Source organism: Dipodomys ordii, unplaced genomic scaffold (assembly GCF_000151885.1).
Source record: "Dipodomys ordii isolate 6190 unplaced genomic scaffold, Dord_2.0 Scaffold2, whole genome shotgun sequence".
Lineage (NCBI taxonomy): Eukaryota > Metazoa > Chordata > Mammalia > Rodentia > Heteromyidae > Dipodomys > Dipodomys ordii.
In genome coordinates, this window is record NW_012267218.1 from 24361432 (window position 1) to 24378136 (window position 16705).

General features: G+C 41.2%; 2 protein-coding genes across 5 annotated transcripts in view; both read right to left on the reverse strand.

Moving 5' to 3' along the window:
• The window catches only part of Psen1 (presenilin 1), a 55907-nt gene extending 53014 nt beyond the window's left edge, over window positions 1-2893 (reverse strand). For 3 of the 4 annotated variants that reach the window (XM_013016900.1, XM_013016907.1, XM_013016878.1), the window contains exon 1: window positions 2784-2893. The gene's annotated coding sequence lies outside the window, so the exon portion shown is untranslated. Of the gene's footprint in view, window positions 1-2409; window positions 2460-2783 lie in introns of those variants that run through there. The other variant, XM_013016891.1, reaches the window with a different exon arrangement.
• An 8427-nt stretch (window positions 2894-11320) lies between these two features.
• Rbm25 (RNA binding motif protein 25) overlaps window positions 11321-16705 on the reverse strand; it is a 52083-nt gene continuing 46698 nt past the window's right edge. The window contains exons 18-19 of the mRNA XM_013013573.1: window positions 14504-14551; window positions 11321-11737 (exon numbers count right to left, since the gene is read on the reverse strand). Coding sequence (XP_012869027.1) covers window positions 11645-11737; window positions 14504-14551 — 141 coding nt within the window. The 3' untranslated portion in view covers window positions 11321-11644. The remainder of the gene's footprint in view (window positions 11738-14503; window positions 14552-16705) is intronic.

A 16705-nucleotide genomic window follows, 5' to 3' on the forward strand; every position in this document is an offset into this window, starting at 1 on the left:
CTCAAGTGGTAGAGTGCTAGCCTAGAGCTGAAGAGCTGAGGGACAGTGCCCAGGTCCAGAATTCAGGCCCCATGACTGAGAAAAAAAAAATAAGTATGTTCTTTAGTGTCCCCAAGTGTTTTAGAATCACCCAAATCAAACACAGTAACATGAACAATCTTCAAAATACATAAAATAACCTTAGTTGGGGCTAGGAAGGTTGCTCAGTGGTAGAGCGCTTGCTTACATGCATGAGGCCCTGGGTTTGATTCCTCAGCACCATGTAAGCAGAAAAAGCCAGAAGTGACGCTGTGGCTCAAGTGGTAGAGTACTAGCCTTAAACTGAAGAGCTGAGGGACAGTGCCCAGGCCCAGAGTTCAGGCAAAGAAATGAAAAAAAAAAATGATAAAAGAAATAACCTTAGCTAGGTACTAGGTCAAATTTTCCTGTTAAATTAGCTAATGAAAGACCTTTTGATGTTTACATTTCAGAACTATGGATATGGAACTATGGTCTTATACTATCACATTCCCTCCCCCACAACCTCCCTCTTCTTTTTCCCTTTCCCATCAAGACAGGGCCTTGAAGTATTGCCCACACTGGCCTACAGCTAATGGGCTCAAGTAATCCTCTGGCCTCTACTTTCTCAGTAGCTGGTATTACATGTATGCACTATCACTCCTGCCTTAAGCTCTTAATTATAAAGATTATTTCCTCAAAATGTTAAGACTATAATAAAGTCTCTAATAAAGACATGTCCATTATGAGTGTCTGTCTCAAATCTTCTGTGGAAATCAATTTATAACATAGCTCGTTTTAAATAAAAAGTGATTAGTTAAATTTAATTTGCCAATCTCTTAGTTATACTCAACATTGCCTGCATTCTTTTGGCTCAAGTTAAACAAGGGACTGAATGAAGAATTGTGAACCAAAAATTAACACTCTTTAACCAGCAAACACTGGGTTTCTGCAATGCAGAAACTTGTAATTCCAACTACTTAGGAGGCAGTGATCAGGAGGATATTGGTTTAAAGGATCAAGGGCAAAAAGTGGTACCCCATCTTAACTGACAAGTAGGCATGGTGGAATGTGCCTTTTACTTCATAATTGCAGTCTGATGTCTGTCCTGGGTAAAAACACAAAACCCTATCTGAAAAATAACTAAAAAAAATAAAAGGCTGGGGGCGTGGCTCAAGTGGTAGAAGGCCTGCTTAGAAAATTCCTTAAAGTCCCTAGCTCAAACCGTAGTATTTGGGGATGGGAAGGTGCTCAGTGGTAGAGTGCTTGCCTCACACGGGTGAGTCCCTGAGTTCAATTCCTCAGCACCACATAAGAAGAAACAGCTGGAAGTGGCGCTGTGGCTCAAGTTGTAGAGCCCTAGCCTTGAGCTGAAGAGCTGAGGGACAGCGCCCAGGCCCAGAGTTCAGGCCCCACGACCGACAATAACAAAAACAAAACAAAAAAAACCCCACTAAGGGAAAAACAGAGGAGGCAACAATGCTTGATAAGAAATGTACTCATTATCTTACTCAGGTGATTGTAACTCCTCTGTATAGTATTTTCACAATAAAAAACATTAAAAATAAAAAACATTATCAAAACAACCCGCAGTATTTTAAAAAATAAACAACAAACCCCAACACTCACTGGTTTTCTTCTGTAACCAGAAAGTGTGATAGATGCTGGGGATATTACAGAATCAGACATTGCGTCTGTAATTACTTAAAGAACTTTCTTAGCTTTTGTGACACCAAATTACAGCGGCTCTCTTCCTACCACTCATTCTCCTCAGCTGCCTCCTTCCACTGGGTCCTTCTAAGTGTTCCTATGTGTCTGTCCCCTGGGCATGGCCTCTACGCCTCCAACATCAACTAGTAAGTCTATCCAAAGTGACTCATGTTTACAGCTCATGTCCTGGACCCTCACCCACTGACATTTCAAAAGCGAAACTTCCTCATCAGTTCTTTTTTCCCCCCAACTTCCTTATTTCTGAGATGGCCTCTTCCCATTATCTAAATATAGTCTCCTGGGACAACTTTACACTTTCCGCCTCGCTCCTCAATTGGTTGCCATGTCCGGATCACCTAAGATTCTGCCAACATATATCAGAGATCAAACCCTCATTTGATCTCCTGAATCATGTAAAAAGAAAAGTCACTTCAATTCCCTTCTGCACTGCACACTCCGCTACCAGTCTTGATGTACATGAAACCAACCACTAACCCCAACAGTGTTACACACTGAAGACTGAGAGGGACGAAAAGGGGGTAGGGGAGGGGATGAGACCCTCGGCAAGCATCGGGCACACAGCACCGTGACAGTCCCGAGGAAGGAAGCAGCACCGGAGGCGTCTTCACCTGGCGAGCGAGACCAGGGGAACTCAGCCCCGAGCGCCACTCACTTCGGGACAGAGACAAACTCAGGACTCACTTGCTCCGGCAGCCCCGGGCCGGGCGTTGCCCCTTCCCCCGCTGCACCCCAGTCAAGGCGGCCAATCCCGGCTCCCGGCCCCCGCAGCCGGAGTCGCCCGGGAGAGGCCCAGGTTTCCGGACCGAGGCTCTGAGAGAGTTCGCGCTGCAACTTGGCCGCACCGCGCCCACAGCCCGAGAAACCGGTCGCCTCTCCTCGTTTCCCACGCGGGGCTTCCTCTGTTTCGGCCCGGCCGCGCCCCGCCCCTCAGCCTCGAGGACACCGGCTCCGCGGCCCGCGGCCACAAAGGACCGGGCCCTGACCGCGTCCGCCCGTGTCGGGACTGGGTCAGGGGTGCTCCTGACCGCCGCCCACTCAGACTCCCGATCACGCACCTTCTCCTTCCCGGCTGAGGCCGCCCGCTCCCAGCCAGATTTCCTCTGGAGCCGCCGCTGTTTTGTTTCCGATGTGAAATCGCGGCCCTCAAAGCTGCCCGTCCCAGGCCCCGCCCTGGAGGCCTCACCCGCGTCGTCATTTCCGGCTCTGGCGTCGTTGGCCAGCAGCCCTAGGGACAGGGGCGGAGCTTCCGGCAACGCGCAACGCGCGCCTCGCACCCTTGAGCCCACTGGCTGGAAGCGCGGGGCCGGGTCGGCTGCGGCTGCTGGCTTGGAAGACCCGCGCGAGGCAGTCTGCAAGTGAAGGCATCACAAACCTAACAGCTTCCATTTCTCTATAGTACTCAAAATGCGGACCAGCTCTATCGCTGTCTGTCTCCCTTTTTCTGTCCAATACATGAAAACTTCGGAGGGTGGAGCGAACGTGAGAAACAAGGTAAGCTTTCACACAGCACCCAATAGGTCCTATTTTAGAAATCCCAAACCTAACAGTAGCTGGTTTACTGGTTTGCTCAGACACTTGCTTGCATCTGCCAGACTTTGTCCAGTCTGTGGCACTATTATCCAAGATGTGACAGAGACCAGCCTTTCTCTTTCGCACTTATGTGCAATTCAAAGTAAAAAAAAAAAAAAAACCAAATGCCATCAAAGTAAAAAAAAAATACAGAAATGCTATCACGAGATAATGTTGAAACCTACAGGTAATCAGGAAACTTAAAGGTGAAAGTTAATGAGCAATTCCTTAACATGCACAAGACTTTGGGGGTGGAATCTCCAGTACTGGGTTTGGAGGGAGTACACAACACCTCAATCCCAACACTAGGAGGCTTTGACAAAACAGTGTGTTCTACACCAGCGTGAGCAGCATAGCAACTTGCAGATACACAGTGAGGCCACAAACGTAAAAGGAAATATGCAGCAGCGGGCCAAATTGACTTTCTCTTTAAAAAATGTTAGACTCTTAAACTGGGAATTGTTGGGCATGTCTATGGTCAACATCTGGAAGACAGAGGATCATGAGGTGTAAGTCAGCCTTTACTATGTAGACCCTATGCCCTACTTTCAAAGAAATCCCCAGGTACCTATTCACCCCAATGCCAATTCACTTATTTCCACCACACTCATCACTACTCCAGTATAGATTTCTGTAGCTTTCACACACAAAAAGCTTCATATTTAAGTAGGGAACCGTAAGAGGGAAGTATTGTTTATCTTCATTTAACAGAACAAGTTTGAAAGGCTAAGTATCTGAATTTCTCACCTCTTGAATCATAAGGTGGGTTTTTACCCTTTTGTTCATCAGTATAGGGGGAGAATCACACCCAAAAAACAGTTCATGTGAACAAATACAGACTAATTTCATCTGTTTGTGGACTTTCATTCAGTTTGATTGCAGACTGTTAGCATGAAATGCCCATAGTACAAAAAACTGTTAAGGTATCACCTCAAATAGATTGAATGAGAGTTAAAAAAAATTGGAATAGCTGGGCACTGGTGACTCACACTTGTAATCCTAGCTATTCAGGAGGCTGAGATCTAAGATCACGGTTCAAAGCCAGCCCAGGCAGGAAAGTCTGTGAGACTCTCATCTCCAATAAACCACTTAGAAAACCAGAAGCAGGGCCTGGGAAGGTGGCTCAGTGGTAGAGTGTTTGCCTTGCATGCATGAAGCCCTGGGTTCGATTCCTCAGCACCACTAAGCAAAAAGAAAAAAGCCAGAAGTGGCGCTGTGGCTCAAGTGGTAGAGCTCTAGCCTTGAGCTGAAGAGCTCAGGGAGAGTGCCCAGGCCAAGTTCAGGCTCTACAACTGACCAAAAAAAAAAAAGAAGAAGAAGAAGCAGCGCCCTTGCTTAAGTGGTAGAGTATGTGCCTTGAGCTGAAGAGCTCAGGGACAGCACCCAGGCCCAGAGTTCAGGCTCCACAACTGACAAAAAAAAAAAAAAGGCAGCACTGTAGCTCAAGTAGTAGAGTATGTGCCTTGAGCTGAAGAGCTCAGGCACAGCACAGCACTTAAGCCCAGAAGATCCAAAATTGACAAAAATAAAATAAAATTGTAATATACACATACTATAAGAAACTCTTCAAAGGAGGAGGCAACAATGCTTGATAGGAAATTACTCATTACCATGCTCATGTAACTGTAACCCCTCTGTACAGTATTTTTACAATAAAAAAGTATTAAAAAAAACTTTCTAGGACTGTCCTCATACGCCCCTCCAAGGATTTGAACTTAGGGCTTTGCACTTGCTCAGCATGCTTGCTTGGCTAGTGCTGTAGAACCATATCTCCGGCCCTGCTTTTTGCTGATTGCATTGGAGATGGGAGTCTAGTGAACTTTGTTGGCCTCAAAGCTCAAACTTCCATACATTAGCCTCCTCAATAGCTAGGATTACATGCATGAGTCACTGGCATACGCTAACATTAAGTTTGAAGTTTGTTATTTGTAGGTGAGGGGGTATGCTTTGTATTTACAACACCAATGATGACAATGATGTTTAAAACTAAACTGTTCATTGGAAGTTCCAATTTTAGCTGGGCACCAGTGGCTTACACCTGTAATCCTGACTACTCAGGAGCCTGAGTTCTGAGGATCTCGGTTCAAAGCCAGCCTAGGTAGGAAAGTCTTAAGACTCTTATTCCAATAAGACCATTAGAAAACAATGGTGATGTGGCGTAAGTGGTAGAGTGCTTGCTTTGAACTGAAGAGCTGAGAGACAGCACATAGGCCCAGAGTTCAAGCCCCATGACCGACCAAAAAAAGTTCCAATATTAAGAAGGATTTGGGTTGGAGTATAGCTCAGTGGCAAGACATTTGCCTAGCAAGTGCAATGTCCTGGGTTCAATTCCCAATGCCAAAATAAATATAAATAAATAAGCCTACTAGCACCTGTCCTAGTTTCTCAGAAGGCCAACAAGAAATGTTCCAAACTGAGAGCAGGGACAGGGTACATGACAAAACCCACTGGTAATTGTTGAAAGATGAAACAAATTCAAAGTGCTGGGCCTGAAGTAATTACATAGGAGCTGGTTAGATGTCAGGTTGAATCCTGCTCAATCAAGACAGCAGCTTCTATAGTAAGCACAGAGATTAAATGTTATCTCTAAAGCTCAGTGGTTGGCTACATTCTATCTTATTAGTTCTCCCTCATCATGCCAATTCATTGAAAGCATGTTTCCTTAGACTTGGACCTGTTAGAGATAGACTTTCTGTTTCTGGCTTTAGGGTCTTGATATTTGTCACTTTTAATTAATAGTCTTCACAAAGAATTTAGGACTTCTTGACTTAGTTTCAATACTATACTGAAAGGCAATTTTATTTACAGCTTCTCTACCCACTTGAAACAAGTACTCAAGTCTCCTGACCTGGGGATATGTACCAATTAGACAGGAAAAAAAAATCAACCTTCATAGTTTTTGGACTCTACAATTTCCACTAATTTTTCCTTGTTTTTCAAAAAAGGTATCTGGGCATGATGGCATATGCCTGCAATCCCTGCATTCAGAAGACTAAGGCACCCCATTTAAGACCAGCTAGGCTGTGTTGGAAGGTGGAAGTCAGTCTGGACTATCAAACAAAAAGTTATCTCCGGGCTGGGAAGGTGGCTCAATGGTAGAGTGCTTGCCTTGCATGCATGAGGCCCTGGGTTCAATTCCTCAGCACCACATAAGCAAAAAGAAAAAAGCTGGAGCACTGTGGCTCAAGTGGTAGAGCACTAGCCTTGAGCTGAAGAGCTGAGGGACAGCGCCCAAGCCCAGAGTTCAGGCCCCATGAACGACCAAAAAAAAAAAGATCTAAAGCCCATCAATACAACAATGCTTGAGATATATTTTTATGCTGATACTGAGACTTGCTCTCTAAGCCTTTTGCTGAGCTTTTTCCACTCTTGGCTGGTGCTTTATAACTTGAGGCATGTCACCACTTTGGAATTTTGCTGGCTAATTGGAGATAAAAGAGCCCAGGTTCCAAAAAAAAAAAAAAAACAAAACAAGACCCAGGTTCATTTCAAACCACAGGTCTCAGCCTCGTAGTGGCTAAAATTGTTAAGAGCCAACAGTGCTCAGATTTTATTCTACTCACATGGAAATTATCTTTTTATCTGGGCACTGGTGATTTTTGCCCCAATCCTAGCTACTCAGGAGGCTGAGAGCAGAAGGTTCAAATTCGAGGCCAGCCAAGGCAGAAAAGTTCACAAGGCCTTGTCTAAAAATAACCAGCATAAGCAGGGTTGAAGGCATAACTCAAGTGGCAGAGCACCATCTAACAAGCAGGAGGCCTTGAGTTCAAATCCAAGTACTAGGGGAAAAAAATGATTTTAGTAGGCATTTCAGATTGGCATTCCTAATTTGCCTTCATAACTAAAGTAATAAAATTAAGTGCAAAGAACCAAAGAGAAAAGGAAAGAATTCAAATGAAAATTTAAATACTTATGATTTATAGTAAGTTCCAAAAAATTACCAGGCAGAAAATTATAAGCTCATTTTGTACTTGCTAGACAATCTTGTTTTTTTTTTTCATTTTGGGGGGAGGGGTGGTGTCCAGTTGTGGGGCCTGAACTGGGCGCTGTCCCTCAGCTCTTCAGCTCAAGGCTAGCGCTCTACCTACCACTTGAGCCACAGCACCACTTCTGGCTTTCTTTTTGCTAATGTGGTGCTGAGGAATCGAACCCAGGGCCTCATCCATGCAAGGCAAGTGCTCTACCACTGAGCCACCTTCCTAGCCCCTATTTTTTAGTTTTTGGTGGGTAGTGGGTCTTGAACTCTAGGCTTGGGCTCTGTCCCTGCGCTCCTCACTCTTCAGCTCAAGGCAAGCACTCTACCACTTGAGCCACAGCGCCACTTCCGGTTTTCTAGTCGTTTAACGAAGATCAGTGTCTCATGGGATTTCCTTCCCCGGGCTGGCTTTGAACCTTGATCCTCAGATCTCAGGCTCCTGAGTAGCTAGGATTACAGGCATGAGCTACCAGTAACAGCTTGTTTTATTCTCATCATCTGGACTGTCTGCCTGTTTGGAATGATCACACTCTGGATCTCCAGCAGATATTCACACACACCAAGTTTCATCATTTCCCTAAGAAAAACTTGCTCAATTCTGTATTAAAAAGCTAAAATATAACCCAGAAAAATCTGTTGCTATTTTGACAATAAAACCTTTAATCAGTTGGAGGTGTTAGTTGGGAACATTCATAGAACTTGGATAAATATATTTCATATCAACCTTGAATACCTACTTCCATTACTTTTTATTTACTTCATATGAAAGGAAAAAATAATACAAAAATGATGTGATGTTTAGTTCAATTTGGTTCTAAAATCCAATGTTCATTCAGTTGTGTAACAGCTGAAATTCATAACTGATTAATACAGCATTCTGAAAAGAGTCATTTTCTTAAACTATTATATAGTTTATTATATGCCTTTATCGTTTATGATGAAATCAGTAACAAAATTCTTAAGAACCATCTTCAGTGGTTGGGTGGGAAAGGAGACCTAAAATATTAAGGATGATCTCAATGTTTTGGAAGATTGTTCTATGTTCATCAGTAGAACATAATATGCATTATCTGCACATAAGAAAATCAGTTGCATTTGTGTAGTTTGTTGGGATAAAACATCAATTATAGGCTAAAATTATAAACCAGTACCTTAACATACCAATCAAAGTGTAGTCCTTGATCAGCTGCCATTTATACTACCTGGAGCTACAAAAAATCTCAGGCCCCACACAGTCCTCCTAAATCAACATTCTGAATTTTAACAAGGTCCCTCCCCAAGTGACTTAGATACATATTGAAATTTTAGAAAAACTACTTCAAATTCTTTACTTACCTTTTCCCCTATAAACAGATATACGTAAAATTCATTTTAGGACCAAATGAGGAATAAGCATTAGTTTTCTAACTGCCAGGGCAAGAATAGACTTTGATGGTAGTTTTATAACAACTTTGAACTAAAGCTTTCAAACTGAAATTAATTTATAAACTCAAAAAGTTAAAGCAGCTGAACAGAAACATGAACTTTTCCCAGACAGTAGAATATGCTCCAGCTTATACATGTTCATAGGCAATTCTGAAAAACAAACTGAAGGCTAAAATTTTTTTATGAAGCTTAGTGGCAAAATTTCAGTTTTTTTGTTAGTCCTGGGGTTTGAATTCAGGGCCTGGGCACTGTCCTTGAACTTCTTTTGCTCAAGGCTAGCACTCTACCACCTGAGCCACAGCACCACTTCTGGCTTTTTCTGCTTATGTGGTACTGAGAAATTAAACCCAGAACTTCATGCAAGCCCTAAAACCTCATTTTTTTTTTAATTGGTGGTGGGATTGAACTAGGCCTGAGTGCTGTCCCTCAGCTCTTCAGCTCAAAACTAGCGCTCTACCACTTGAGCCACAGCGCCACTTCCTGTTTTCTAAGGTTTATCGGAAATAAGAGTCTTACAGACTTTACTGCCCAGGTGGCTTTGAACCTTGATTCTCATATCTCAGCCTTCTGAGTAGCTAGGATTACAGGTGCAAGCCACTAGTGCCCAGGTAAAACTTCATTTTTGAAGTAGCATTCAGTTAGCATTTAGAGTAACATCAACCACTCCGCTGATGATTCTACTTCACTGGAGACATGCATTTTATGTACCTCTGAAGGTTTCGAGTAAGTGACATCTCTAATCTGTAGTGATTAAGATAAGCATAATTGAAAGAGTAGAAAAGAAACAAGGTAAACTCCATCTACCTGAGTAAACTTTCATGCATTTAATATTGGCCAAATAAAAACACCTAATACGATGTCTTAAACTATGTAGTCGTTAAGACAGTCAAACCAAGGTACTTGAACAAAGTGGTGGACTGCTGGGGAAAATGAATCTGAAAAAAATCTAGTGCATAAATTTGCAATGGCAAGAAACATCTTTATGAAAATTTCCTTTGGAAAAAAAAAACAAAATTTAAGACATTTTAACACAACATAGAATTCCCATAAATGTATATGGATTTATCCAAAATAAGGCAAATGGCCTCTTTGACCTATTGATACCAAGTCATAGAAATCAAGTCCATTAAAAATAATTCAACCCATATTATCAAGTTGTTTTTAGCATGCAATACACATTACAACATGATGCATTTATTTACAAGACTCTGAAAGAATGCGTCTCCAAGATCAAATATGTACACTTTTAATATCTGAAATATTTACATAATGGAACCATGTTACGGTTCAATGTTAAGAACAGTATTTTCAAATGTCCTCAAGATGTTTTTTTTTTTAATCTAGTATATTCAAGCTCACAGTTATACTTTTCTAATAGGCCAATCTTTTTCTTTTAAATAAATAGTATGGCAACAGATGCACTTAATTTGTATTTGTAATTGTCTAAAACGTGGTACATTTCAGATAAACTTTACTCCCTGATGATGTTCTGACCTACAATTTTTAAAAGCCCAGATATGTCTTTAAATATACTATCAGTACGTTTAAACTCTGAAGAGAAGTAAAAATTAGTGGTTGGAAACTGCCTTGAGCAATTTTATTCTTTGGAAATAAGATATATGCTTTATAAATTGTCACCAGGCTGAATTCCTATTGTGTTTTGTAAAACTCTCTTTGCCTATAAACTTGCCTAATTTTATTAAATTTTTTTGGTGCTGAGAACTGATCCCAGGACCTTTTACATAGTAAACGTGAACTATACCCCCCAGCTCCTTTTGTTTTAAAAAAGATTTTCTTCCCACTTACACTTTTGGAATGATTTCCCATAACCCCCATTTTTAAAAATTTTATTTATTTTTTTGATGCTGCTCTTGGGAGCTTGAATTCAGAGTCTGAGCGCTTGTCCTGAGCTTTTTTTGCTCAAACCTAGCGCTCTCCCACTTGAGCCACAGCTCCACTTCTAGCTTTTGGGTGGTTAACTGGAGATCATTCCTGCCCCAGCTCACTTTGAACCGTGATCCTCAGATCTCATCCTGAGTAGCTAGGATTACAGGCCTGAGCCGCTAGGACATGGCTCTGTCCCCTACTTTAAACAAAGGAGTACACCAAAAGTAAACTAAGGGCCAGTTAATGTAAAACCTTGATGGAATTTTAAATGTGCCTTATTTTTGAGCAATAAAATTGGGGGGAGGGATCACTGTGATCTACATTCCATTAGGAAAAGTGGAAGCAGCCAGCTGTTCAGTGAAACCCCATCCTGTTAGCCGAATGTTGCTTACTACAGAATACCATACTCTTGAGAAACCAATAATCTTAATTCTATTAGTTGGGTTGGCACAGTGTCACTTTTCCTTTATGTTCGATTAGGAAATGTCTAAGGGAGCCCATATCAAGGCATATTAAGAAAAAACCTTTATACAAACATTCACACACATTCATACAGATACAGTAGGAATGCTGTCTGCTAATTTTTCATTCTAATTTTAAATTCTTTGCCTTCATGAGGGCTTACCATTTCTGATCAAAGGGGGTGAGGGTAATGATATGACTAGCATTCTCTCAATAAAATTATTCATGTTGGCTTCTATACAGTACAGTTCAATATTAAGTGGAATTCTGAAAAAGAATTAGGGAGTCATTTTAATATTTACAAGGAACAAATCAGCAGAACAAGATTCTATTAGGCGGTGTACAGTAGCTGCAGCTTATAAAACATACCAGTCATTTTTGTACCTGGTGAGTATAAAGAGAACCAGGGATTCTGATGACTTTACAACCAAGGGAGTACACAGGGCATCAACAAATTATAGAGGACAAAAAAATTCACATTTTCTACATTGAAAAAAATTACAGATCTCACAAACGTCTTTGAAGAACAAAGAAAAATTCAAAGTCCTCTGAAGGCTGGGAAAGAATTCTGAAATGGAACTCTAAATGTCAAGCGTTTTACTTCACAAGACCAATTTTCTTGGCTTCTGTTTCATATATCAATAACCGCCACATTTTGACTATAAAAACTTCTGCTTCTTCATCAAGTACCTACAAAAACAGAAACAACAGCAACAGTGTAAGTAATTCTCAGAATCTCCCTGGCTTTATCTATGTACAAGCAGTTTCAAATAAAATGAGTTCAAGGAAATCTGTCTAGTGTTGTAATGTTTAAACAGAACATGTAAATTACCCCAAAAGAATAGTCAGCAAAATACCATAGCTTACTAAAGATTAGCACTGCAGTATTCTTTCACCCAACTTTGGTCTCAACCGATACTACATTTATGTCTAAGGAAAATACATACTTGTCCTAAAGATAGTTTAGGAAGAAAAACACATAACTAACAAGATACAGAATATCTCTCCCCCAAAACAACTTTATCTGAAATTTAGCCCAATGCTTTTTAGATGCTTATTTACTAAATAAACGTTTACTAAAGTAAATAAACATTGTATTACTGTCTTTAGAATACTGTAAAAGTGACCACAAGAAATCATATTATTTCCTACTACTTAGAGTGGAATTGTCTTGTATTCACTTTTGTCATCTCAGAGACTTTGCCCTTAGCTCAGGAGCTGCTCTGAAGAGAGCTTCCTTTGAAATGAATCAACTATGACCAGCTTCCAGAGTATCAGTGCCTGGCAGAAAGCAGTCTCTTAGCCAGGTCTTCCTAGGGGTAGTTTAGGGGAAGAATTTATAGCAAACCAGATCTCTATGTAAACTTTATCATCAAACCTCACTTTTACCATCTACTAAGTAGGAGACCAAGAGGAAATGTAATTATGTCATAACAGGAGACACTCTGGGGAATCTAATAATGGTGTAAGACAAAAGACAGTAGGATCTCAAATTGGAGGCCCTGAGCAAAGGTGGCAAATAATATACCCTGTCTCAAAATCAATTGGATTCCGTAGCTCATGCCTGAAATCTCAGCTCTGAGGGTAGGTGTCCTCCGATTATGATCAGTGAGCCACAAAATACTCAAATGACAATACTCAACAATCATAATCCAAATATTTCAACATTTAAAATTAAAACAATTTTGATATATCTAAACTGATTTCAACTCCGCCAAGACCAAGACTTAGAACACTTATTTCTGAAGGCGCTTGTTTCAAGGGTTTGAACTTAGAAACTTGTACTTGATTAGCCTACTTGCTCAGCTAGCCCTCTACAGGCCACATATCTGGCCTGTCTTTTTGGTGGTTAGTTTCATGGACTTTCCTGCTTGGGTTGGCTTAAAATAGTGATTCTCAAATTGGGTGCAGGAATCACAATGCTTGTAATCCTACCTACTCAGGGTTACAGTGTAAAGTCAGCCTAGGCCTTAAAAAAAAAAAAAAAATCCATGACACTGCCAGGCATTGGTAGCTCATACCTATAATCCTAGCTACTCAGGAGACTGAGAAGTAAGGATTGCAGTTCAAAGCAAGCCGGAGCAGGAAAGTCCCCGTGAGACTCATCTCCAGTTAACCACCAGAAAGCCAGAAGTGGCATCGTGGCTCAAGTGGCAGAATGCTAGCCTTGAGCTGACGAGCTCAGGGACAGCACCCAGGCCTGGAGTTCAAGCCAGAGAACTGACACACTCATATATACACATAAATGCATAATATCAATGTGACAATTAACTACCATTCAAAGTTAAATACAATTGAGCCGGTCCCCACTGGCTCACGGTTGTAATCCTAGCTACTCAGGAGGCTGAGATTTTCAGTTTGAAGTCAGCCTGGGCAGGAAAGACCATGAGATTCTTTATCTCCAATTACCCACCAGAAAACTGGAAGTGGCAATGTGGCTCACAGTGGTAGAACTCTAGTAGTGAATGAAAAAGTTCAGGGACAGCACCCAGCCCCTGAGTTCAAGCCCCATGACTTAAAAAACAAAATAAATAAAAATTTAAGGATCTGACATTTAAATCACAGTGAAAGTAAAAAAACCAAGTTATATAATCTTTATGTCTCACTTTCTGCCATTAACAACTCCATCTCCTCTGTAGAGAAACAGTCTCTGACTGGAAGCATACTGTTTTTATTAATTACTACAAAGACACTTTCCACTTGAACCACACCTCCAGCTCTTTGTACTAGTATCTGTATACCTGCTTCCTTGTTAGCTTTTTTTGGTTGCTGGTCCTGGGGCTTGAACTCTGGGCCTTGACGCTGTTCCTATGCTCTTCAGCTCAAGGTAAGTGCTTTACCACTTGAGCCACAGTGCTACATCTGGTTTTCTGGTGGTTAATTGGAGATAAGAGTCTCATGGATATTCTTGCTTGGGCTAGCTTTGAACCTCAATCCTAAGATCTCAGCCTCCTGAGTAGTAGCTAGGATCCAAATATTTCAACATATAGGCGTGAGCCATGGGCGCCTAGCCCTTGTTAGCTTTTAAAGGCCTATTCCTTTCATCAGTAAACCCTTAATGAATCAATAAATCTAGAGATAAAAACAGTGTTAAAAGAAAAAGATCAATATATAAATGTTAGCTAATAATATATTTTGGTGGGTACCTTTACTCTTTTTTAATTCATGTTCAAAGTTCAGTTAGGTTTATATAAGAAAGCCTGAGGGGGGGGAGAATGGGGAGGATTGGGTGGGGGGGCGGGGGGAGGATGGGAAGGGATGGGAAGGGGAAACAAAGGAGGAGGCTACAATGCTTGGTGAGAAATGTACTCATTATCTTGCCCATGTAATTGTAACCCCTCTGTACAGTATTTTCACAATAAAAAAAAAAGAAAGAAAGCCTCTGAAACCAACACAGGCACAAAAACAAATTCGGAAAAATATTTGTTCACAGAAATAAATCTATTATTAACTTACCATGGCAACATCATCTAAAATGCTCTGAGGTGAACTATGAGCCATAACCTGAAAGAAACAAATAATTGTCATGTTGAAAAGAAAGAAAAATTACTAACAGAATATAGACAGTAAGTTTTAAGATAAAAAACCTCAAATTAGTAAGGGAATTTTTTGTGGCTAAGGAACCTGTCTATAAACTTTCTTTTTTTGAATTTGATTGTAAGTCAAATCTTACTTACACAACCCTCCTACATCAACCTCGCAAGTGCAGGAAATTTAGACACCCATCACCTTGCCTAGCTTCAGAAGTTTAAATGCTATCATAATTACAAGTGAAGAAGGCAACAACAGTTTGCTTTTCATTATAATAAAAGGTAACTTTTCCTGTGAAAGAATATTACAACACTGGATGACAGTGGTACATACTTATAATCCTAGCTACTCAAGAGGCTGAGATCTGATGATTATGGTTCAAAGCCCAGCCAGGCAGTAGTGAGACTCTTGCCTCCACTAAACTCCTCAGGGGTGTAAGGGGAACAAGAGGAGCTGGGGCTCAGTGACAGAATGCAGGCCCTGAGTTCAAACTCCAGAACCAGCACCAAAAAAAAAAGTCACACCTTCACATGGCGACCATGCTTTCGTTAAAGTAAATAACAAAAGTAAGACTTGCTTTGAAGAAGACAATAAATCTGTACCTTGATTTAACCATGTGGGCTTTAAGTTCTGTACTTATTGTACAACTGTGATACAAGCCTCAACTTCATCTTCAAAATGGGGATGACTTACATGTCTTAAGGTTTTCAGACAAAGTACATTGTACCTCCAAGAACTAAGTAATCAGCTACTGCACAATAACAACTATTATGATACAGGACAATTTTAATATTATATTCCAAAGGACCGACACATTGTTAAAACAGTTACTGGCTTTTGTTGCAAATTTCAAATGTACTTGAATAGCATTCTCCTAATCAAACAAGTGGGTGGAATAGCAGAGCAAAACAAGGCATTCTCAGCAGCAGCAAAGAACATAAGTGACAGCCGCCAGCAATCCATTCCTAACTGAGCTCTGAATGAACAACACAATGTAGCTGGGTGATGGTAACTCACACTAAATCCTAGCTACTCAAAAGACCAAGATCTGAGGATTCTGGTTTGAAGCTACACTGGGCAAAAAAGTCTGGGACTTAACTCCAATTAATGCCCAAACACTGGTGTAGCTCAGGTGGTAAAGGGCCAGCCTTGAGCAGAAAGAGCCAGCCAAGCAAGAGAGTGAGAGTCCCTGTGTTCAAGCCTCAGTACTAGCACACTGGCACGCACGCGCATGCACGCGCGCACGCACACACACACGCACACGCACACAGCACACCTGTATATGATTGTATATGATGTGACAAGTCTGAAGGGTAGAAGGATTTCTTTCTTTGGGTCCAGTTGTAGGGCCTGAATCTGGTCCTCTCAGCTCTTCAGCGCAAGGCTAACACTCTACCACTTGAGCCACAGCGCCACTTCCGACATTTTGCTTTTTGCTTTTGTGGTGCTGAGGAATTGAACCCAGGACCTCAGGCATGCAAGGCAAGTGCTCTACCACTAAGCCACCTTGCCAGCCCTAGAAGGATTTAAAGTACCAACACGCACATACACACATTCTCCCCCGCCACCCCTCAGGTTGTAACAAACCTGAAAAGGGATAGAAGGATTTCTTAAAGTATCAATGATAACTGAAATTGAATTGTCATGAATAGGGTACTTATACTTATCCATTAGAAAGAATAATATGTAATTTGCAGGAAAACAGATCTAACTAGAACAAATCATGTTAAGTGAGGTGAGCCCATCTCAGAGAGACGAACTACACATATTTTCTCTCATATGTGGAAGCCAGATCTAACATATAACTCGACATGATAATTTATAGAGAACTCCAGGCATTTACAGACAAGTAGATTATAGATTAAAGGAGGATACCCTTATAGGAAGAACACAAAGGTGTAACTTCTCAAAACATTTAAAACACTATTTGGAAGTAGTGCTGTGGCTCAGCTGAAGAGCTGAGGGAAAGCACTCAGGCCCAGAGGTCAAGCCCCACAACTGAACCAAAAAAAAAAAAAATTCTTAATTTGGAGCTAGGAATGTGGCTTAATGGTAGAGTGCTTGACTAGCATGCATGAAGCCCTGGGTTGGATTGATTCCTCAGTACCACATATACTGAAAAGGCCA